The following is a 24,598-nucleotide window of genomic DNA, read 5'->3' as shown; positions in this document are numbered from 1 at the left end:
TTCTCTGTTGTTTGTTGCCCAGGCTGACCTTTGACCCCCAGGGCTGAAAGAATCTCCTCGGCCTCCTGAACAGCCTGGACTGCAGGCAAGTGCCTCCAAGTTAGGCTCACAGCATATTCTTGAAGGATAGCCAAGGAAGGGGAAAGGTAATAATGCACTGTAAACACCAAAGATTATGGAACAGCATGTGCTCTATAACTGGGAACATATGTACGTAAATGAAAAGACCAAGACACCAATGTCACTGTCCTCTGGTTTCTATATCTCACACAAACACAATGAAAGATACATTAAGTTATAAAGTCAAAAGTTCACTAACGTTCCATTTTCCTAAATTTCTTCCCAAATTTATACAAAAGCAACATATTTAAAGACATATAAAAACCTAAGTTTATCCAAGGCTCAATCTTCCAGTCGTTGTCCTTCAAACACCCTTGAGTCTAAAAGATGAACTTCATATGCTTGATCCCATAGGTCTTGAAGAAGACCATGATGATGAGCGCCCACAGTCCCAGGATGAAGCCTCCGGGAGGGTGCCAGTCTTTCAGCTTCGGTTTCTGCAAAACAAGGATAACATGGCCACCTCAGAGCTGAAGAATTTAGCAATAGATAATGTAAACGCTGATAGGAAAGAGAGCATTTAGTGGTGGTTGTTAGAGGAGCGCGTGGCCCAGAAGAATGCACTTGGCCAGCAGCAGTGAAGACCTCAACTGGGATAAATATCCTGCTAAATGAAGCTCCTGTCCTGGCACCAGTATAACCGCCACCCTCCTCAACTTACTCAGCAGGGGAAGAGTCCTGCCACTGCTATTTCTCCATTAAATTTAGTTTTATGTCTCATCTTTTCTATGAAACCGGAAGCAGTCACAAACCACACTAGTTAGACGTTGAGGACATGGTACGAAACTCACCCTAACAGCAGCAGCTGCCGGTCTGGATGCAGGCAGCCTTGGTCGGGTTTTCCCTTCACAGAGGAGGCCCTGACCCTGGGGTACCTCTTTAAAACTCACTGACTAGGGTGGTGCCCGCCCTGAGACTATTTCTAGCTGGAAACACCCTTGGCTCTGAATTCTCAAAAGGCTGGCTCCTCCTTCCATGCCCCTGCATCTACCCTTACCTCTCATCTCCACACCCAGTGCCGTGTGTTCCTTCATCTAGAGCTCAGTGCACACCTCTTCTCCAACACACCCCACAGTCTGCAGCTGAGTGTCCTGGGCGCCTTTGTCTAGGGAAGAGCATTCTCCCACTTTGCTGTGTCTTCAATAGAAGCACTACGGTTCTGCAACTGAGGTGTGTGCCTATATGTCTTCATGTGTCAACTTACTGTAATATTGACCAGGATGGTAACAGTCACAGAATGAGATTCAACTTCTGTTAGTTCAAAATTAATTTATCAAACTAAAGTGACAAAAGCCTTAGTGATTAATTTGGATCATAATAAATTTTAAGCATTTTAATCAAATGTCTAATATGAAGTAAACTGACATTAACTCAGTGGTACACTCTGACTTTATGTTTGTCTGCTTTAACTCTCCTCCAGACAGGTCCCCAAAATCCGAGCCAAGCATATTAAATCCAAAGTTGGCAACAGAGGTAAATAGTTGTTAGAGCTTGGGGAGCAAAGGAAGCAAGGGCAGGCATTTGAGGCTGGTCTGGGTTGCATAGCAAATTCCAGAGTAACCTGGGCTGCATATTAAGATCCTGCCTCAGAAACAAATGTTGGAATAAATGAAATTAAAACACTAAAGGCAATTTTCAGAATTACTTTCTAAAAGTATGCAATTCGGTATTTGAGTTGTAGCTGCCTAACATGGATAAAGCCCTGGGCTCAATCCCAAACACCATACATGCACACACACACACACACACACACAAACACAAACACACGCATGCATGTGTGTGTACATGTCTATACCTTCACATACTGACACACAGATTCCTGGATGGATTTGACCTTTGTATAATGATGGCAGTGACAAAGGTCCCTGTCCTCTAGTGTCATATGAAACTTTAAGTACAGCAGGTCTCAGGCCATTCAAAGCTTATAATTCTTTAAAACATGGTCTCTTTACACTATGGAAAATTAATTTTTTCTGTCAAAAGTCTAGAATAATTAATATAACGTAGTTATGTGAAACCCACAGGAAACCTAACTTGTCACTAAGCATGGCTATTGCTCTGCAAGTCATGTCCCTTTGCTACCAGTCAAATACTTGGTAAGGCCTGTGGAAGCCTCAGCAAGGCTTAAGAACAGCTTCTCCCCACACCAGAGCAGGGTACAGCTCCCAGAACAGGAGAGCATGGCGCACAACCTGCAGGTGAACTGGAGCCTGGGCTAAGTTGGAAAGATAAGAGTCTGGTTTTTCCTCACCAAGAATTGCTGATTCTCATGACATTTGAAAGCATACGCAGGTGCATGCACACATTACTCACTAGAAAAATAAAACAATTATTGCCAAAACTTAGCAGTGGGGTAAACTCAATGGGAACCAGTAGGACCCAGAGACTTGTTCTATAAATCAGATTACAGCTTTGGTGCGGAAAGGGTCCGGGAAGTGTGTTTACAGTACACAGTTAAGTTCTGCCCTAAGATCAGAGAAGTAACAAGTAGTCAATGGGAAACTATTTCTGTGGCTGGAGAAGCTACTTTCCAATGACACGTCTTCCCCGGCCTTTAATCTACCATTAAATCTTGAGCTGCACGACCAAAGACAGCTGCCAAAGTTAAGCCAGCAGAAAGCAGCATCTTTGGAAGTGACTATCATTTCTCCAAAGACTCAGCAACTAACCCATCCCTGCTCCTTCTGCCTCTGCACAAGGGAACCAGAGAGAAGGAAGAACCAGAGTTGCAGTTCCCAAGAGGAAGATTTGGAAGTAACAGCAGAAGATGAAATATGTGCGTGCACACGTGTGTGTCCTCACTGGTACAAGAATCATAAAACACAGCACAAATCGACAAAAGCAGCAAACCTCAGCTTTCAAACACCAACATTTGCAGTGAGCTTTTTAAAAAAATTTATATGCATTTTGTACATCTGTTTGATAAAAAGTGAAAAATCCATTAAGTGCCCTTTGGACTGAGCTAAAGGCAGGCTTTCCTGCACCCTCATAGAAACCTGTATAAAGGCACAAAACACAACACATATCCTATCCATATCTAGTTGACTTCTCCAAGAAACCCAGATACCTTCAGTGTCTGTGAGTCTTAAATGTTAAGCCTATAATGGGTTAGAGGGCCCAGTTTGCAAATTGCTGCAGCCTATGCTAAGGGCTGCTGGGCCCTGAGAAAGCTGGAGTCAGCTGAGATGGGATACAGTCTGCCCTCTTCCTGCTGCTTGCAGTGCTGACATGGATCTATGCGGCAGCCCACGCTGAACATCGCATCCCAACCTCCCCGTGCACCACCGTGTCATGTCTCTATTACACGCAATCCCTCAGAACCCCGGACACTGCACAGGGCACTGAAGATAGTTCACAGCATCCTGCAATATACAGACATGAGTACTTATCTAGACAGAGGAACAGACATCCATGTGGTAAGTCATCACCCAAGAGAAATACAGAACCAGCCTCATCCGTAGTGCATGCTAAAAAGTGTGCTTTTCCTTATACATTTCATCTTCTTTAAGGAGCCCAAACCAGTGTGAGCAGCAAGACAGTGTGTGACCCTGGTTTAGTTTCACCGCTGCCTGCAGATCCTGGGAACAGTTAAAAACAGCACAGATTTCAGAAGACAGAGACACCTGCACTCCGCCAAAGCCCAGACTGTCCACAGCCAGGTGGAAGCGGAAACACAAGACCCAACAGGAAGCGCGTGGGCTAGCTAACCTGTGCTATACATGAAGCAGCAGAAATACCAGAACAAGGATGAAAGTCAGAACAACCCGGAAAGTTGTCCTCTGAGCTCGATGTGTGTGCAGAAGCACCCCCCCCAACAATAATAAATAAAACAAAATAAAGAAAAACCTTAAAGAAAACTATGTAGAAAAAAAGAGATACATCCTGAGGATGCAGGGAAGGTACTTCTAAGTAAAATGTAATAAGATCCCACAATATAATCTACGAAATTAATATTAATTATACAAAAGTAATAAACTTTATCTAAAAATAAAAATATAATAATTATCTACAACAGTGGTTCTCACCTATGGGTCACTTTGGGGAGGGTCTAATGACCCTTTTACAGGAGTTAACTACCACCATCAGAAAAACATAGATGTTTACAAGATATTTACATTACAATTAATAACATTAGCAAAATTACAGTTATTAGGTAGAAACAAAAATCATTCTATCGTTAGGAGGTCACCACAACATGAGGAATTGTATTAAATGCTCACAGCATTAGGAAGGTTAAGAGTCCCTGCTCATAAAAGAAAAAAAAAAAAAAAAAGAAGAGTAAAAACAAACAAACAACCCCCCCCCCCCAAACCAAAGACAAAGACCTGAGAGATGAAAAGGAAGGGAAGCCGAGTTCTCACTGTGTTAGCCTCACAGCAGGTCCCATAAGCAGGTGGCGTCTGTGGGGAAGTAGGTCAGTGGTCTGTGCCCAGTATGCATAAAGAAGGCCTTAGACTTGAGTGTCACACTGCAGGCAGGAGAAATGTTGCTGGAATTGGCTGACCTAGAAGCTGCTTTTGGGTAGCACAAGTGTAACCCTGGAGCCATTGTCTGTTCTGTCTCAGATGCCTACTCTCATCAGGAGGAAGCCCAAGCTTCTGGAAGAAAAGTGAACAAACATCTTTCCAGCTACTGCGCAGCCAGACTACCTCAGTCACCACAGACACACCAGGGAGAGCAAAGGAAACACCCAGCTACACTCAGCCCAAACTGCCAAGCTGAAAACTATCCACTCAACAAATGATCAACAAACAAAGGTTTTCAGTCACTAATTTGTGACATGATTTATTACACATCATTGCCATGAAATATAAACACTGAGGTGAAAGGAAAGAATTGATGCTTAAAGTCAGAATAAAGACTTGCAAGGATCCACTTTGGCTCATATGTCAACAGTGATGAAGGCCTGAGGGGACTGACTGGCCCTGCTCCACCATGAACTCTGCTGGTCTGCGAGGTCACAAGGCCAAGCCCTCAGTGTGACCCACTCAATGCACAGTGTTGACTTCCCACTCTCCAGTCCCAGTGTGAAGTGCCTGCTCTACTGTCTTCTGGGGACCCTTCCCAAAGCTTCTCTACTTGCCATCAGTAGGCAAGGGGGTCCATTAGCAAGTCAGATGCTGCCCCCTGCTGGACAAAGAAACACCTCCCACCTCTGCTTCTGCCCCTTGCTAAACTGACAGTGTGGTTAATCTAATGAGATAATTATGGATCTCCACTGACACTTCCCTTTTGATAGAACACTAATTATAGTTTTTCCTTACCGTGGATTTCACTTTTATGTGATGAGAATACCTACTGTTAAAGTTTTTTGTTTGTTTGTTTGTTTTAATATCACTCTCTTCTCACTGGCCAATCCAGATACAACTCCTGGGGGGAAGTAAACTTTCAGTTGAAACTACTATCCATATAAAAAAAGTATATAAACTTACCTGTAATAAGAGCTCATGCTTGAAATATTCTTTTAAAATCAGTAGCCATCAATCACGTCAGTAAAAAATAGATTTTTTTCTTTTATTTGAAATAGCAATTTAAAAACATAAGACAGGTAGGGATGCCTATAGCATGAGATGCCAGGTAAACAATTATATTAGTTTACAGAGAGTGAAAACCATGAAGAAGAAAAAGGATAATGTAAGCCAGTATTGTGGTACTGGCACAAAACCCGAAAGATGGGCATAAGAAAAGGCATCCAGGAGTGTGTGGGTAAAACAGGAGTCAGGATGGGGGAACAGGCTGCTATAATTTCGATACATTGTATTCATGCATGACATTACCAAATACTAAAGTTTACAAATGTCAATAGCTTACAACAATAAAGGTTTATTGTACTGGTAAATATTTTTAAAGTTCTGTTGTTATCCCAGGGGGATCTCCAGTGTGAGCCAGGCACCCGGATGCTATCACAGGATCCACAAGCCGACCCTCCACTCCCAGGTAGTTCACTCCACCTGCCCTGGCTGCTTCTGTCCCGGGTGGTCCATGACTGCCCCATTGTGTCGTTTTCACTCACTTTCCCTTGGTGTGTTGTTACCAAGGCTTACACACACACACACACACACACACACACACACATACACACACACACACACACACACATCTCAGTCCATGGGCCCCACACTCAAGGGCAACAGAGCTGGAACTGCTAGTTCTCAGCCATTGCTTTTGCACACTGTCCTCCACAGTCCTGTAAAGTCAAGTCTCAACAATCAACAACTTATCAAACAGGTTTATATGTTAAATTCTCAATTCACAATCTTTCTACATAATAATCTTACAACCAGTTGACAAAGATAAAAACTTTCCACATAGATAAGATAAATTGACCCATAGAAACCCTTATAAATAATCATAACAACCTTATCCATATAGAGATTCGTTGAGAGAAACATCCATATCTGATTCCATGTTGCCTCCTCTTGCATTTCCGGCTTTCTCCTCCTCTTCCGTTTTACCAAAACTTTGTTCCCACCCATTGTCTACTGTCCAATCATGTATCACCTTAACATCAACCTACAGTTTATTATAGTTTCTTCACCCTTGTCTGTGAGACAGGCTTCAAGACCCTAGCAAATATCTGAGACCACAGGTTTCAAAAAATGGAACTCATTTTTTGATACATTCTTAACTCAAACTTTAATTTATAAATGGTACAACAAAATATTAATAAGTATTAATAAAATATGATTACTATTGATAAATATAATTATTTTAACAACCTCCTATAGTAGATACTTTATAATTTGTAAAAGAAAGAATTTATAGATGCTAGAACTCTCTGAAATCAATGGCAAAGAAGTACTGTTTCACATTCTCAACACTGTGTTAGTGTCAGAGTCAGATTTGTTTTAACTCAACCTTAGAAACACCAAAGTCCACTTCATATTACTTAAAGTTATATAAATACAAAGGACAACAGGGATAAAGTGTAGGGATGCACACAGTGAAAAGATTTATGAGCCCAAATGCAAGGAATGAAAACAAGCAAGCAAAGGTGTAGAATGGGCATACATTTCTGAAATACCTGCAAATACCTGCACTTTACAAAGTAGATGAATAAATTTAAAAGGAAAATCAATAGGAAAATGTAACAGAAGAAAATATTAGGCTCAGGAGGCTTTCCCCAAAGTCATAAGGCACAGGGCTTATCAATAAGGAGAAGGGGATCAAAGCTCTCACAAATCTATAAAGGCTAACTCACTTTCCCTGTCATTAAAGCAGCATGCACATGTTCTGCTCTTTAAAATAAACTAGTGACTGTTAATTAACAAGGTCAACTTCAGTTTTAGGTCTTTACAGTATTTTTTCTTCCTCTAGGAACTGTACAGTAGGAACTGGGAGGTGTTGACAAAGATACACAATCTCCAGTTTCCCCTCTTCAGTAAACATCAGAAACAACACAAGCAGACAGTGCCATGTAGTAGACAGACACCAACACGCTTGCAAACAATGTTAATGATTTAAGAGATTCCTATCCCACAATAAGAAAGTTAAAACAATATGCAAATTGATATGAAATGTGGCTTAGAATTCTACAGCAAAATATTTAAAAGAGAGAAATATACTAATTCCTTAGATCTGCATCTCTGGAGGAAGTAGGATTACAGGTGGATACTGTTCAACTCAGATTTATTTGTACTTTAAAAAAATAATGTATAATGTATAGGAATTTTAAGGAGGGGTGTGCTTAAGGAGAATGCACAGAAAAAAAATGTAATGCAAGAGTTTCCAGGCTGGGGAAAGGGATCAGCATTAAAACACTTGTCCTGCAAATGTGAGGCCTGGAGTTTGGAGCCACAGAAACCCATGTGATGCTGGGTATGTCACCTGTAACTCCAAGCTCTGAGGGCACAACAGGCATCTTAAGAGCAAGCTGGTTAGCTAGACTTGCCATAAATGCTCTGGACTTCACCGAGATACCTGCCTTAATATATAAGGTAGACAATCAATGGAGGATGCTTCCTGACATAGGCCTTGAATCTCCACATGCATGCAAACACATGTGCATGTACACCCACACACATACACAAACATACACACGTGAAAAGTTAAATGAATGGGGCTACCTAGGCGCAGCTTCGTGCTCTTTGCCCATTGGAGGAGCAGTCCATGTGAGATGCTACTTAAATAACTTGGGTACGACAATGGGCAGCATGATTTGAGTGCACTTTCCGTGTGTCCAATGCTGCCCCTGAATTTTTAATACAACTCCATGTAACATTCTAGATATCCTCCACTGATCTTTTCCTTACAGACATGTGACAGATCAGTACTGTTATTGCATTTTGCAGTATAACTGTATTTGAAGCAAGCTCATATTAAAGTATTTTTATAATTTCATTGGTGTCCATTAGAGTGTTTCCTGAAATGACTGGTTTCATATAGTTAAGACACTCCACAGCCTGTGCTAACGACACTCTTATTTTACCTCACAGAAACACTACAATACAAAGGTGAATGGCTTACATAAACCACAGTGTGTCAGCAACACTCAGAAGCTCAAGGGCTACCAATTATCAAAATGTCTAATACTTCAAATGAAAGGGTCAGGTAACTAAGCAACACTACACTCAGAGTTGTGAACAGTTCATTCACCCTTTCATGTTGCGAGAAAATTACCATATAACTTCAAAACACTAGTACAGAACTAAGTATTAAATTTATGTAAAAACGAATCAGGATTTTTGAAATTATACATATTTATTGCTAAGCAAAGAGAAAATTACCAAAATTTCGCTGAGATTCTTTTCTAAGAATAATGAGAGTTAATTATACTTTTCTCTGAAGAAACAAAATTATAAAACAATCTACCAAGGTTATAGTTATAATACTTCAGAAAATAATTGGTTTCCACTATCAATTTAATATAGTCCATTAGTATTTTCAATGTATCTATACCCTTTACATAAAAACCTAACATTTTAAATATGTATGAGTGTTTTGCCTGCCCCTATCTCTGCAGACCATGTACACACGGTGCCCATAGGGCCATCAGAGGTTGTTGGATTCCTTTGGGACTGAACCTGAAAACTGAGAGTTACCTTGCGGGTACTAGGAATCTAACAGGAGTCCTCTGGAAAAGCAGCCTGTGCTCTTAATTTCTGAGTCATCTCTCCAGTCCTCGTGACTTAAAGGCTTCAAATTATAATAATAATATAAATATTGTAGTAATAATTAATAATATAAACCACGGTAGGTAAACTTGTAAGGCTTGTAAGACAAACCCACAATTCCCACTCCAAGAAGAACAACTGTTTCTAGGGCCTGTGACAGGGTCCTGTGAGCATCGATTACAGCACAGAAGGGATTCTGAGAATACGCTGACTACTAACAAAAGGAAGGTTACTGGAATGGAGGTCTAGATATCAGAGAGATATGTTAGAAACATTCAAACTGCTTCCTGGGTATTGAAGAATTGGAGCCACATTTCAGAACAGACAGAGAGCAGGGAGCAGCCGAAAGAGCAGACAACCTCTAGACTCCAAGCAAGGGCTGAATTCTATACCACAGAAAACTAGGGCTTTTTTATGCATTGAGCATAAAAGATGACCCAGGATCTCAGGGCACATCACTGGTTGCTATCCTGACAGAAGCTTCTGAGATCTGAGCAGAACACTCAGTTGAGCCCGGACCAGACTCCAGGAAAATGTGAAGTAATGATAATTTTTAAATCAGTGTTGGTTACAAAGCAATGCAAAACTAATAAACACATTGGAAGAAAAATGTATTGATAGTAAATAAAATTATCAAATTTAATATTTGTTCTCTGAGACAAAACTCAGTGATTACCTTTTGTCTTAAACAAATGCATAAAAATAAAGCACTCCACTAAGACTCTGTATTCTCTATAACTATGTATTATTCTACAAGTCGTCGCTCAAACACCACATCCAAGTACCTAAGTCAGTGTTCCATGTGAAGAGACACCATCACCACACCAACTCTTATAAAGGAAAGCACTTAATTGGGGCTGGCTTACAGTTTCAGAGGGCTAGCCCAAGGTCCTCCCTGTGGGGAGCATGGCCATACACAGGCAGACATGGCAGCTGACATTTCTACATCCAGAACCACAAGCAGCAGGAGGAAAGAGTGAAATCCCAAAGCCCAACCCCAGTGACACACTTCCTTCAACAAGGCCATACCTACTCCAAGGCCACACCTCCTAACTCCTCCCCAAAAGTGCCAATGCCTGAAGACCCAGCATTCAAAGTCTGTGGGGCCATTCTTATTCAAACCACCACACCAGGTGAGACTACACCTTCTGAGAAGAGAGGAGGGATTTAGCGAATAGGAAACTTGAAACAAACACTTTAAACGGAGTGTAAAGGAAAACATCTGAGGAGAGAAACATACGCAAACACAGCACATGCAAGGAGGTATTCTGAAGTTAAAACTAAGACCTGCGCAATTGTGGCCAGGGCTCCCTGGGAACCCACAGGCTCCTGCAGCAGACGAAACAAATACAGACCCCAACCAGGCACCATGCAGAGTGAGAAACCTTAGGACACTCAGACCTAAATGGACTCCATCAGGTCCCTCCCTCAGAAGAGGGAGAGCGTAAACACAAGAGGAAGCGCAGGACACCCCCAAAACAAGACTCCTGAAATCCACATGGCCGACATATGAACACAGGCTGAGGCAGCATACACAGCCCTGCACGGGTCTGCAGCAGGCGGGCTCTAGAGCCAGAAACTGTCCCCTGCTGACAACCACTTGCAAATGAAAATGAGTTCTCCCCAAGGGTGTCTCGCTGGACAAACTCCTCCGGTGGGCAGACTGCATCCCTGGCAGTAGACTGCTTACAGAAAACGAGCTCAGCTCATCTCTGGTGGCTCCCGGTCTAATGTCAGCCAGAGCTCTCACTGCTGCTGGTTTTTAATCTTACTTTCTAACTTTACTTTGATTGTATTTATGTATCTTTTCTTCCCTCTTTTTAGCTTCCAAGTCCTTTGCATATCTACCGTGACTACTGTTTGGTGTTCAATGGCATCCCTGAGTGTGCAAACAAGTGGATCTTCATTTCTTGCACCTTCTCTTGGGTTCATTTCCTTCTCCTTTGTTCATTTGCTGGTTTTGTCCAGTTCAGATGTGGTAGATTTTGTTTATTTTGTTATATTTTATTTTATACTATCATCATCCACAGAAACCAGTTTGTTTGCTAATGAGAGGCAGAAAGGGGTGGACTGAGATGGGAAGGTGGAGAGAAACTGGAAAGAACTGGGGAATGGTGTTCAGAAAGGGGTAAACTGGGATGGAGGTGGAGGGGGACTGGGATGGAGGAGGAAAGGGAGGCTGGGATGGAGGTGGAGGGGGACTGAGATGGAGGTGGAGGGGGACTGAGATGGAGGTGGAGGGGGACTGAGATGGAGGTGAAGGGGGGGACTGGGATGGAGGTGGAGGGGGGACTGAGATGGAGGAAGAAAGGGAGGCACTGGGATGGAGGAAGAAAGGGAGGCTGGGATAGAGGAGGAAAGGGGGGCACTGGGATGGAGGAGGGAGAAACTGGAAGAACTGGGGAACTGTAATCAGGCTATGCCGTGTGAGAAGAAAATCACAATTTATACTTTCTTGATGAAAAGACTATACATAGATTGCGTTCACAAAGTACATGTACTTAAAGCATGTTGTCTATAATAAATACATATGAGTTTGCTGTTTGCAAAAGACTATGAAATGAGAAGACAGTGGACGTAGTTAGCAGACTGTACATGGGAGGGCTGACCTCAGAGTCAGAGAGGAACACATACATTCCCAATGCAGCACAGTCCAAAGCCTGCGGGCTGAGTAACAGCACACTCCTGAGAGCCTCTCCCACACAATGGCACTTTCAAGAATCTAGCCCAGAGACAGGGCACACCATCACATTTGCACACCTCATTCCCAAGTACAGAGAAAAAGGTCTGATATAATGGCTAACCTTCCAAAGTTCAAACCTGTGCACACAATAAGCCAACAGAGAAAAACACTCACAGGGACGTTAGAATCAAAACCATGAAAGCCCGGGACAGACATTGAGAAGAAGCAGGTGGGCAAACCACTGAGTCCCAGCCAAGAAACACACTGCCCGCATGCAGAAACATAAACTGAAGCTATTACCTTGGAACTCTAGGTAGAAGGAACGTATAAAAGGACCTTTGTAGGAGGAAAGGTAGGAGAGCACCAGGGCCATGGTGTGGGACTCAGCACCCACACACCCACAGCGCAGGGTTAGTGGTGAAGCTCTTCAGGCAAGGAAGGACATCTGGGTAAGGCTCACACACTGGAAGAAGGGAGAATTGAAATGGGGATCAAGTAAACATATTTCCCTAGCTTTAAAGACTTAAATATGCAGTTGACTATTTAAAAGCAAAAGTAATCAAATGTTGTGAAGTTCAGAACAGCACAAAGAATGAGGAGCTGGGAATAGTCCCCACGGCACACGTGAACAGAGAATCACTTAGAGTACGCTGTGGGGCTGAGGGCATGGAGAAGCTGGTGGCCTGCTTGCCTTGCCAGTGCACGGACCTGCGTCCAAGCTCCAGAACCCAGGTCACAACCTGAACCTGCAGCCTCGGCCCTGAGGAGGCTGAGCCTAACTGCCAGAGGTTGGCAAATCCGAAAGCCTGTCTCAGAAGAGGCAGACAGCTTACCTGAAGATGGCAGATGAGGTTGTCTCACACACACACACACACACACACACACACACACGACAATAAAGAAGTAGACCATGATGAAATCAAGGTGCAAGCCTAAGTCCCAGGGCAATGAGGTGATTCACTGGAATTCTGCAGATTACACAATCTAAAATAATGCACAGACGCAGAGAGAACCAAGAGCAAACAGGCAAATGGAGAACACACAACAGTTAAGACAGGCACAGCCAGACACAGTGACCAACTGAAAGGCTCTAAACACTCAGACTAAGGGGCAGAGCCTAACACAGGAATGAACTCAAACAGTGTCTACGTAAGACACGGGCTCTGAGACACGGGAGCTGACAAGTGAGTGCACGTGACAGCACGCCCTCTTCACACATTGTGTGAGACGCACGTGGTCACACTGGTTCATCAGTCAGATACACAGCTCTGCTCTCATACTTGTGGTCTGAGTGCCTGTCACACACCAGGCATTGCTCAGATGCCAAGGACAAGCCCAGGGAGGACAGAGGGACCTAGAAGCTGACAATGCAATGGGACAGACCAACAGTGAACAGTGATGTGCACACACACCTGCCGGCAGTGGTAACGGTCTCAGAGCCCCAGAGAGAAGGCTGCTTCCTTTCCAAAAGGCTTTCAGCACTGCTGAGCAGCAAGAGGGTGTTAAAAGAACATGAGACTTAAATTCCCCAAGAAATCTTTACCCTCTTTTACTTTACCCTGATTTCTAGGAGGCATAATAATTTCTGCCAGTTAAAAAGGGCAAGGGCTGGCAGTCTCTTTCAGTAACTGGCCAGTTCCTTGGTGATTGTTAGAGCATCTCACTGTGACTCTCCCTGTAGCCTAACAGTAAAATTCTCTGTTAAACGAGGGAAAGAGTCACTGCTAATCCAGACCAGTATTGTTGACTGCTAAGTGTGCTCTATATTGCCATACACCAGTTCTCAATTCATATTAATGTCTCTACAGATAAAAACACTAGACAAATCACCGAACAATACAAGATGATCAATTAGCACTTTCATTTGCGCCTTGTCCTGGATCATCCCAAGGCCACAACAGTCACATTTCATTTAGAAGAGACTGTCCAGGAGCTGAGGGCTAAAATAGCCACATAGGGAACAGGTGTGGACTGAGTGCTACAGCTAACATGAAGGACAGAAAGCACAAGAGGCAGTTTTTGATGAAACAGATGAAAGATTCTCTAACAAAGCCAGGTGAGAAGAGAAATGAAGAGCAGGCTGTTCTCGGGGAAGGAGAGCACTGTGCGAAATGGAGAAGTCTTACTCCATCAAGAGCAAACACAGTGGGAGGTGGCCTAACAGCCAAGAGGAGGAGGGGTCTTAACAGATGTCCTAGTCAGGGTTCCTATTCCTGCATAAGCATCATGACCAAAAACTTCATACTGTCTGTGAATTGTTTCATGGGTATTGGGTATTCAGAGCTTTCTGGGGCTAGTATCTGCTTATCAGTGAGTGCATACCATGTGTGTTCTTTGTGATTGGGTTACCTCACTCAGGATGAGTCTCTAGTTCCATCCATATGCCTATAAATTTCATGAAGTCATTGTTTCCAATAGCTGAGTAGTACTCCATTGAGTAAATGTACCACATTTTCTGTATTCAATCATTTGTTGATGAACATCTGGGTTTTTTCCAGCTTCTAACTATTATAAATAAGGCTGCTATAAACATGGTAGAGCATGTGTCCTTGTATATGTTGGAGCACCTTTGGAGTATTTGCCCAGGAGTAGAATAGATGTTTTCAGGTAGTACTATGTCCAATTTTCTGAGGAACCATCAGACTGATTTCCAGAGTGGTTGTACCAGCTTACAACCCCACCAACAGTGGAGAAGTGTTCCTTTCTCCACATCCTCACCAGCATCTGCTGTTACCTGCGTTTTTGATCTTAGCCATTTTAACTGATGTGATGTGGAATCTCAGGATTGTTTTGATTTGCATTTAACTGATGACTAGGGATGCTGAGCATTTCTTTAGTTGCTTCTCAGCCATTTGATATTCCTCAGCTGAGAATTTTGTTTACCTCTGTACCCCATTTTTAATGGGATTATTTGATTCTTTATAGTTTAGCTTCCTGAGTTCTTTGTATATATTGGATACTAGCCCTCTATCAGATGCAGAATTGGTAAAGATCCTTTCTTTGCTGGCTGCCATTTTGTCTTCTTAACAGTGTCCTTAGCCTTACAAAAGCTTTGCAATTTCATGAGGTCCTATTTGTCCATTCTTGATCTTAGAGCATAAGCCATTGGTGTTCTGTTCAGGAAAATTTCCTCTTAAGCTCTTCCCCACTTTCTCTTCTAATAGTTTCACTGTAGCTGGTCTTATGTGGAAGTCTTTGATCCACCTGAACTTGAGCTTTGTATAAGGAGACAGGAAAGGATCGATCTTCTGCATGCTGACTGCCAGTTGGACCAACACTATTTGTTGAAGAGGCTCTCCTTTTGCCATTGAATGTTTTTTGGCTACTTTGTCAAAGATCAAGTGACCATAGGTGTGTGGGTTCATTTCTGGGTCCTCAATTCTGTTCCACGGATCTACTTACCTATCTCTGTACCAATAACATACAGTTTATAATCACAATCGCTTTGTAATATAGCTTGAGATCAGGGATGGTGAGTCCCCCAGAAGTGTTTTTATTTTTGAGAATAGATTTCGCTATTCTGGTTTTTTGTTATTCCAGATAAATTTGCAAATTGCTCTTTCCAACTCTATGAAGAATTGAGTTGGGATTTTGATGGGGATTGCATTAAATCTGTAGATTGCTCTTGGCAAGATGGCCAATGTTGATCCTGCCAATCCACATTGGGATGGGAGATTTCCATCTTCTGAGAGCTTCTTCGATTTCCTTCCTTAGAGTCTTGAAGTTCTTGCCATACAGATCCCTCACTTGTTTGGTTAAAGTCACCCCAAGGTATTTTATAGTCTTTGTGACTATTGTAAAGGGTGTTGATTCCCTAATTTCTTTCTCAGCCTGTTTATCCACTGAGTAGAAGAAGGTGGTTGATTTGTTTGAGTTAATTTTACAACCAGTCACTGAAGTTGTTTATTAGCTGTAAAAGTTCTCTGGTGGAATATTTGGTGCCACTTAAGTATACTATCATATCATCTGTAAATAGTGATATTTTGACTTCTTCCTTTCCAATGTGAATCCCTTTGGTTTCTTTTTGTTGTCTAATTGCTCTGGCCTGGACTTCCAGTACTATATTGAATAGGCAGGGGGAGAGTGGGAAGCCCTGTCTAGTCCCTGATTTTAATGGGATTACTCCAAGTTTATCTCCATTTAGTTTGATGCTGGCTACTGGTTTGCTATATGTTGCTTTTACTATGTTGGGCCTTGAATTCCTGATCTTTCCAAGACTTTTATCATGAAGCAGTGTGAATTTTGTCGAATGCTTTTTCAGCATCTAGTGAGAGAATCATGTTTTTTTTTCTTTGAGTTTGTTTATATGGTGGATTACATTGACAAATTTCCGTATATTGAACCATCCCTGCATCCCTGGAATAAGGCCTACTTGGTCATGGTGGATGATTGTTTTGATGCATTCTTGGATTCGTTTTGCAAGAATTTTATTGAGTATTTTTGCATCGATGTTCACAAGAGAAATTGGCCTGAAGTTCTCTTTCTTTGTAGTGTCTTTGTGTGGCTGTGTATGAGCATGATTAGGGCTTCGAAGAACAAATTGCTTTCTTCTGTTTCTATTTTGTGGAATAGTTTGGAGAGTATAGGTATTAGGTCTTCTATAAAAGTCTGACAGAATTCTCCATTAAACCCATATGGGCTTTATTTGGTGGGGAGGCTTTTGATGATTGCTTCTATTTCTTTAGGTGTTATGGGATTGTTTGGATGGTTTATCTGGTCCTGATTTAACTTTGGTATCTGGTATCTGTCTAGAGTTTATCCTTTTCCTCCAGATTTTCCAGTTTTGTTAAGTATAGGCTTTTGTAGTAGGATCTGATGATTTCTTGAATTTTGTCAGTTTCTGTTATGTCTCCCCTTTCATTTCTGATTTTGTTAATTTGGATACTCTCTGTGCCCTGTAGTTAATTAGTCTGGCTAAGGGTTTACTGATCTTGTTGATTTTCTCAAAGAACCATCTCCTGGTTTTGTTTATTATTTGTATAGTTCTTTTTGTTTCAATTTGATTTCAGCTCGGTATTTGATTATTTCCTGCCGTCAACTCCTCTTGGGTGTATCTGCTTCTTTTTGTTCTAGAGCTTTCAGGTGTGCTGTCAAGCTGCTAGTGTATGCTCTCTCCAGTTTCTTTTTGGAGGAAACTCAGAGATATGAGTTTTCCTCTCAGTACTGTTTTCATTACATCCTATAAGTTTGGGTATGTAGTGATAAATTCTAAAAAATCCTTAATTTCTTTATTTCTTCCTTGACCATGTTATTATTGAGCAGAGCACTGTTCAGCTTCCATGTGTATGTGGGCTTTTTGTTGTTTTTGTTGTTACTAAAGACAAACCTTGGTTCATGGTGATCTGATAGGATGCATGGGAGGACTCCTATCTTCTTGTTTCTGTTGAGGCCTGTTTTGTGACCAACTATATGGTCAGTTTTGGAAAAGGTACTATGACGTGCTGAGAAAAGAGTATATTCTTTTGTTTTTGGATGAAATGTCCTATAGATGTCTTTTAATTCCAGTTGGTTCATAACCTCTGCTAGTTTCGCTGTGTCTCTGTTCAGTTTCTTTCTCCATGATCTGTCCATTGATGAGAGTGGAGTGTTGAAGTCTCCCACTATTATTGTATGTGGTGTAATATATGCTTTGAACTTTAGTAGGATTTCTTTTATAAATGTGGGTGCCCTTGTATTTGGAGCATAGATATTCATGATTGAGAGTTCATCTTGGTAAATTTTTCCTGTAATGAGTAAAAAGTCTTCTTCCTTATCTTTTTTATAACTTTTGGTTGAAAAATCTATTTTATTTGGTATTAGAATAGCAACTCCAGCTTGTTTCCTGGGCCCATTTGCTTGGAAGGTTTTTTTTTCCCAGCCTTTTACTCTGAGGTAATGTCTGTCTTTGTCTCTGAGATTAGTTTCCTGTAAGCAGCAAAATGCTGGATCCTGTTTACATATCCAGTCTGACAGTCTATGTCTTTTTATTGGGGAATTTAGTCCACTAATGTTAAGAGAAATTATGAAATAGTGATTTTTGTTTCCTGTTATTTTTGTTGTTGGAGGAAGACTTATCTGAATATCTTGGTTTTTCCATCTATGGTGATATAGAGTTTTGTTGGATACAGTAACCTGGGCTGGCATTTGTGTTCTCTTAGGGTCTGTATGATGTCTGTCCAGGATCTTCTAGCTTTCATAGTCTCTTTTGATAAATCTGGTGTAAGTCTGATTGGTCTGCCTTTATATGTTACTTGTCCTTTTTTCCTTACAGTTTTTAGGATTCTTTTTTTCGAATATTCGTTGTTTTGACTACTATGTGTCGGGAAAAGTTTCTTTTCTGGTCCACTCTATTTGGAGTGCTATAGGTGTCCTGTATGCTCATGGTCATCTCATTCTTAAGGGCAGGGAAGTTTTCTTCTACGATTTTGTTGAAGATAATTACTGTGCCTTTTAGTTGATATTCTTCGCCCTCTTCTATTCCTATTATCCTTAGGTTTGGTCTTCTCATTGTGTCGTGGATCTCCTGGACATTTTGGGTTAGTAGCTTTTTGGTTTTTGCATCTTCTCTAACTGCTTTGTCTATGTTTTCTGTTGTCTTCGGCCCCTGATATCATCTCTTCAATCTCTTGTAGTCTGTTGGTGATGCTTACATCTGTGACTCCTCATTTCTTTTTTTGGTTTTCTATCTTCAGGTTTGTCTCTTTTTGTGTTTTCTTTATTGTTTCTATTTCCATTTTTAATTCCTTTATCTGTTTGGTTGTGTTTTTCTGTAGTTCTTGAGTGATTTATCCTGGTTCTCCTGTAATTGTTTAAGGGAATTATTTATACATTTCTCAAAGATCTCCCTCATCATCATGAATCATGATTTCAAGGCTAAGTCTTGTTTTTCTGGTGTGTTTGGCAATCCACTACTTGCTGTGGTGTTTGAGCTGGGTTCTGATGTTGCCAAGTTGTCTTGGTTTCTATTGCTTAGGTTCTTTCACTTTTCTCTTGCCATCTTGTCATCTGTGATTAGAGGTGATCTTGTTGTCTCTGACTGGAGCCTTTCTCTCCTGTGGATCTGAGGGCCCGAAGTCTCAGGAAGGAAATTGCTTCTGGGTGTTTGTCTCTTTGTGGGTAGGTAGTGAGTTCTGATTGCAGTGACTCCATTGTCTCCATGGGCTCAGGTGGGAGAGCTCTTGTGAGACTTCTCTGGGGGCTCAGCTGTGTGCAGGTGGGTCCTGAGCCTTGATGGTGGTCACCCTGCCCTCTGGGCTGGAAAGGACCAACCCTTACTTTCTTATTCATCCTCAAGATCTAAATAACCGTAAAGAGTCCCACAGTCTTTACAAAATCTTACACATTAAAATTTTCAGTTCCTTTAAAATATCCAATCTCTTTTAAAATTCAAAGTTTCTTAACTGTGGGCTTCACTTCTTTCTTCAAGAAGGATAAAACCAGGGAACAGTCACAATCAAAAGCAAAATCCAACTCTAACTATCTAATCAATGTCTGGGATCCACTCATGAACTTCTGGGCTCCTCCAAGGGCTTGGGTCACTTCTCCCTTTGTAGCACACACATAGTCATCTATGGTCCAGTAGCCTGTTCTCCACCTCCACTGCTGTTCTTGGTGTTCATCTCCATGGCACTGGTATCTACAAAACACTGCTTGTCTTGGTGCATTAATTGCAGCTGAGGCTGTACCTTCACCAATGGCCTTCCATGGCTTCTCACAGTGCTGAGCCTCAGCTGCTTTCCTTGAACCCTTCATTCCTTCAAAACCAGCACCACCTGGGTGACTCTTACACATTACCAAGTCCAACCACAGCATGAGGTACAACACTGGCTATCTCTGGAAAAGCCTCTCTGCACTCTCAGAAAACAGTTCCCAGAAGATTTCACCTCAATGATGCAAGTCTCTTCTTAATCACTACTAATTTCTTAGCTCTAGCTGACCAGCATCAATAGTCCCAGTAATGCAAAGGTTTTGCTTTAGTAGTTCTAGTATCTTGTTAATCCCAGCTGATTCTTCAGCTCCAGCTAACCAAAACCATAGAATCTTCATAGTCAAAACAGCAACAGCCTTGACAAGAGTCTTTAATCTTCCCTCTGAAAGTTCACAAGCCAGACCTCCATCTTCTGCACTGTTCTTAACTTCCAAGCTCCTACAGAACATCTCACAGAGCTCTTAATATTCCAATGGCTCTTCTACCTCAAAGTTCCAAAGTTCTTCCACAGTCCTCACCAAAACATGGTCAGGTTCCCACAGGAATACCCCACTCCTGGTCCTAATTTGTCTTAGTTAGGGTTTCTATTCCTGCACAAAACATCATGACCAAGAAGCAAGTTGGGGAGGAAAGGGTTTATTCAGCTTACACTTCCACATGCTGTTCATCACCAGAGGAAGTCAGGACTGGAACTCAAGCAGGTCAGGAAGCAGGAGCTGATGCAGAGGGCATAGAGGGATGTTACTTACTGGCTTGCTCCCCCTGGCTTGCTCAGCTTGCTTTCTTATAGAACCCAGGACAACCAGCCCAGGGATGGCACCACCCACAATGGGCTGGGCCCTCCCCACTTGATCACTAGTTGAGAAAATGCCTTACAACTGGATCTCATAGAGGCATTTCCTCCACTGAGGCTCCTTTCTCTGTGGTAACTCCAGCTAGTACAAGACTAGGCCAACTCCCAGGGAAGATTCTGGAGAGTTGAAAATCAGCATGGACTAAGAGATCAGCTTAGGATTTCAAAGCATGAAGACATTTTCTCACATTGGTAAAAACAAAGTCAATTACCTAAAGTACAACAACGTACAACTTACCCTCACCCCCCCCCAAAAAAAACCTTTATGCATATTAAAAGAAATGTCACAAGCACATCACAAATTTACATCACAAGTAAGTAAAGCTTGCTGTCAGCTGGAGACCTCTTCTGAAGCAGTCACTGGCTGAGGAGTTATTCCAGATATAAGTAGCTGTACCAGCTTCTGTTACTCTCTTGTTTAAACACAGTTAAATTCCAACTTCTTGGTTTTAGGCAAAATTGTTAAAAGTTCTTCACTGTGGGTTTCCCTGGAGAATCCTCACAATCCTTTCAAGTTTTAATGTCTGAATTCTGACATACTCTCTTTTGAGATACACCAGCTGAAGAACAAATCACAAACCCCCCTCTGTTCTTAATGAAGCCATTCATGGGAGAAACAATTTAATTTCAGTCAAATTAATTTTTTGGAACTCTATTTGCTTGTATCAAAATACGATCACAGACTGAATGCCTTTTCAAATAAAGTTCAACAAAGCATTTTTAATAAAAGTAGTAACTGTTAGTCACAGCAGTCATTATGAAAGTGCTCAGTGTTTCTTTACAATAAAAACAAATATTTTAATTATTTTACCCGTATTCACAATGATTCTTTCCCAGACCAAGATCTCTGTGGGTACAATCTGTGACTGTTCTTACACAGTCCTCCCTGTGTCAACAGATAATCTGTCACTGTTCTTACACACTCCTCCCTGTGTCAACAGATAATCTGTGACTGTTCTTACACAGTCCTCCCTGTGTCAGCAGATAATCTGTCACTGTTCTTACACAGTCCTCCCTGTGTCAGCAGTGGGTACAATCTATGACTGTTCTTACACAGTCCTCCCTGTGTCAGCAGATAATCTATGACTGTTCTTACACAGTCCTCCCTGTGTCAGCAGATAATCTGTCACTGTTCTTACACAGTCCTCCCTGTGTCAGCAGAGGGTACAATCTATGACTGTTCTTACACAGTCCTCCTTGTATCAGCAGATAATCTGTCACTGTTCTTACACAGTCCTCCCTGTGTCAGCAGATAATCTGTCACTGTTCTTACACACTCCTCCCTGTGTCAGTAGTGGCTGAGCACACAGGATAGAACTCACAGGAGAGTGCAACTGTTACTGTAAGATGCAAACTACAAACTCTGCCAGTTCTAGGTCTCCGGCTCCACCACAAGCTGTACACGCCGTCATTATAGTGCATGGTGCTAATTACCAGAAAGGGAAAAAGTGATCAGTATCTACCCACTCATTCATAATCACCACGTATCTCCAGCAGCAGTATAGAGTGAATAATTACCTAACCACAGACGTGTGTACTCCACACAATTAAGACATCCACAGGTCCATCCTAAACCAAACACCTGCCAGGTACATGCAGTTAAACAACATGGGCTTCGTTTTATATTAATAAACCTAGAGTACTGGAAAATATAAAAGGGTGCATACGCAAAATGAGAAAATTAAAAACTGATCATATAAATCATCTTGAATGTAAAGCAATATGACCCACAAGTAAGTAAACAGAGAGGCAGACAGACAGATAGGGCTTCTCTAAAATTTACCAGAAATTATAATCAGAGGTCACTGAAAAAAGAATGACACAGTAACCCAAACTATGATTGGCATGAGGGAATACAAGTAAACCCTGACTGTCAGAGATCGGCTAAAGACACCGACCCTTCTCATCTAAGACAGGACGCTGGCAAGCCCACGCCACTGTTACCATAAATGAGACCTCCCGTTATTAAGAAGCATGCTCATTCCAGCTCAGGCCAGTTAGGTGACAGAGAAATGCCAGCAGCCCTGCTGAGTACAGGCATGAAGCTAAGGCAGTGTCTGCACACTCAGGGGAGTCCTTGTGACTCAGTATTCTCTTCCAACACCTCAGGAACAGGTTTTGGTGAATTTGGGGGCTGTCAGGTTCCCTGAGATGGCATGTGACAACAAAGGCAGCTGCTCAGAGCCAGTGCTCTGCTCTCCGGGCCTGTGGGTAGCTATGGTAACCTGCCATATCAGACTGTACATTAAACCGTTCCCCGGGAAGCACAGGATGGAAACCTGGTTTAGGTCCCTTTTCTTTACCAGTCTTTTCTTTTAGGTACCTGTCACCTAGAGAAGTTCCCAGCGAGCGTTATCTCTGTTTGCTGGAGGTAGAAAACTGGCCTCTGCAAACATCGCTCACAAGCTGAATCCTCCACCACAGCACACATGTGTCTCAGATATTAACAGCACTGGATTTCTCTGCTAAGTGATGCATTTTTGTAAAATAAGATACAGAAAAGGAAACTACTCCTTCTATTTGGAATATTTATAAGATTATAATGACTGTTAAAATATCAGGTCAATTTACAACCACCATCATGATTGTGCCATGCTTGCTATTAATAAATAAAAATGCATTATAGGACCTATTAATAAGCCTTTATCTATAGGCATTTAAAGGAATATTCTCTAAAAAGAAGTGGCAAAAGCCACTGTGAGAGCCATGTGACACCTCCCCATGACTATTTCCACCACCACTCTTCAGATTCTGACTGTCCCAGATTCACTGGAGAGGACAGTGCAACTGAGGTAGAGCAGGGACCACGCACAGCCAAGCTTTTCAATGCAGGGATTCTCATCTGCTGGAGAACACAAAGGGAGTCCAGCTGAGAGTTAGTCCTTCTAAAATAAGCTTCCAATTAACTAGCACTGGATTACACCTGCTTACAATTCACAATGGCCACATTTTCTGAGGGAAGAAGTTCTGTGAAAACAATTTTGAGTATTGATAAGGAGAGAACATTGATTAGTAGTCAAGTATATTGACTCTGGAGCCACTAGCCCCAGACCCAAATTCTCACTTTGACATTTATAAGACTTCAAGCAGATCACTAAAGTGACTGAGCTCCAGTTCATTTATATGTAAATGAAACTTCTGTGGTAGCTCTATTTATTTTGTGATGGTGATGAGGAGGAAGAGGAGAAGGGGAAGCAAGGAGAGAGAGAAGCAGAAGGATCAGGAGGAGGAACAAGAGGAAGAGCAGTAGGAGCAGGACCAGAAAAAGGAGCAGCAGGAAGAGGAGGAGCAGGAAGAGGAGGAGCAGGAAGAGGAGGAGCAGGAGGAGCCGGAAGAGGAGGAGCAGGAGGAGGAGCAGAAGGAGGAGCAGGAGGAAGAGCAGGAGGAGGAGCAGGAAGAGGAGCAGGAGGAGGAGCAGGAGGAGGAGCAGGAGGAGAAGGAGGAGCAGGAAGAGGAGGAGCAGGAAGAGGAGGAGCAGGAGCAGGAGGAGCCGGAAGAGGAGGAGCAGGAGGAGGAGCAGGAGGAGGAACAGGAGGAGGAGCAGGAGGAGGAGGAGTGGGAGGAGTAGGAGGAGGAGGAGCAGGAGGAGGAGCAGGAAGAGGAGGAACGGGAGGAGTAGAAGGAGGAGGAGCAGGAGGAGCCGGAAGAGGAGGAGCAGGAGGAGGAGCAGGAGGAGGAGCAGGAAGAGGAGGAGCAGGAAGAGGAGCAGGAGGAGGAGCAGGAGAAGGAGGAGCAGGAAGAGGAGCAGGAGGAGGAGGAGCAAGAAGAGGAGCAGGAGGAGGAGCAGGAGGAGTAGGAGTAGGAGGAGCAGGAGGAGGAGCAGGAGGAGGAGGAGGAGAAGGAGGAGCAGGAGGAGGAAGAGCAGGAGGAGGAGCAGGAGGAGGAGGAGCGGGAGGAGTAGAAGGAGGAGGAGCAGGAGGAGCCGGAAGAGGAGGAGCGGGAGGAGGAGCAGGAGGAGGAGCAGGAAGAGGAGCAGGAGGAGGAGCAGGAGGAGGAGGAGGAGCAGGAAGAGGAGGAGCAGGAAGAGGAGCAGGAGGAGGAGGAGGAGCAGGAAGAGGAGGAACGGGAGGAGTAGGAGGAGGAGGAGCAGGAGGAGGAGCAGCAGGAGGAGGAGGAGCAGGAGGAGGAGGAGCAGGAAGAGG

General features: G+C 42.7%; 1 protein-coding gene across 1 annotated transcript in view; it reads right to left on the bottom strand.

The window, feature by feature from the left end:
* Positions 1 to 241: 241 nt before the first annotated feature.
* PIGK (phosphatidylinositol glycan anchor biosynthesis class K) overlaps positions 242 to 24,598 on the bottom strand; it is a 79,454-nt gene continuing 55,097 nt past the window's right edge. Inside the window, exon 11 of the mRNA XM_080915143.1 lies at positions 242 to 557. Coding sequence (XP_080771269.1) covers positions 441 to 557 — 117 coding nt within the window. The 3' untranslated portion in view covers positions 242 to 440. The remainder of the gene's footprint in view (positions 558 to 24,598) is intronic.

The sequence above is a fragment of the Micromys minutus genome, assembly GCF_963924665.1.
Source record: "Micromys minutus genome assembly, chromosome: 4".
NCBI classification, from domain to species: domain Eukaryota; kingdom Metazoa; phylum Chordata; class Mammalia; order Rodentia; family Muridae; genus Micromys; species Micromys minutus.
Note: the sequence above shows the minus strand (reverse complement) of the source record. Positions and strands in the feature narration are given on the sequence as shown.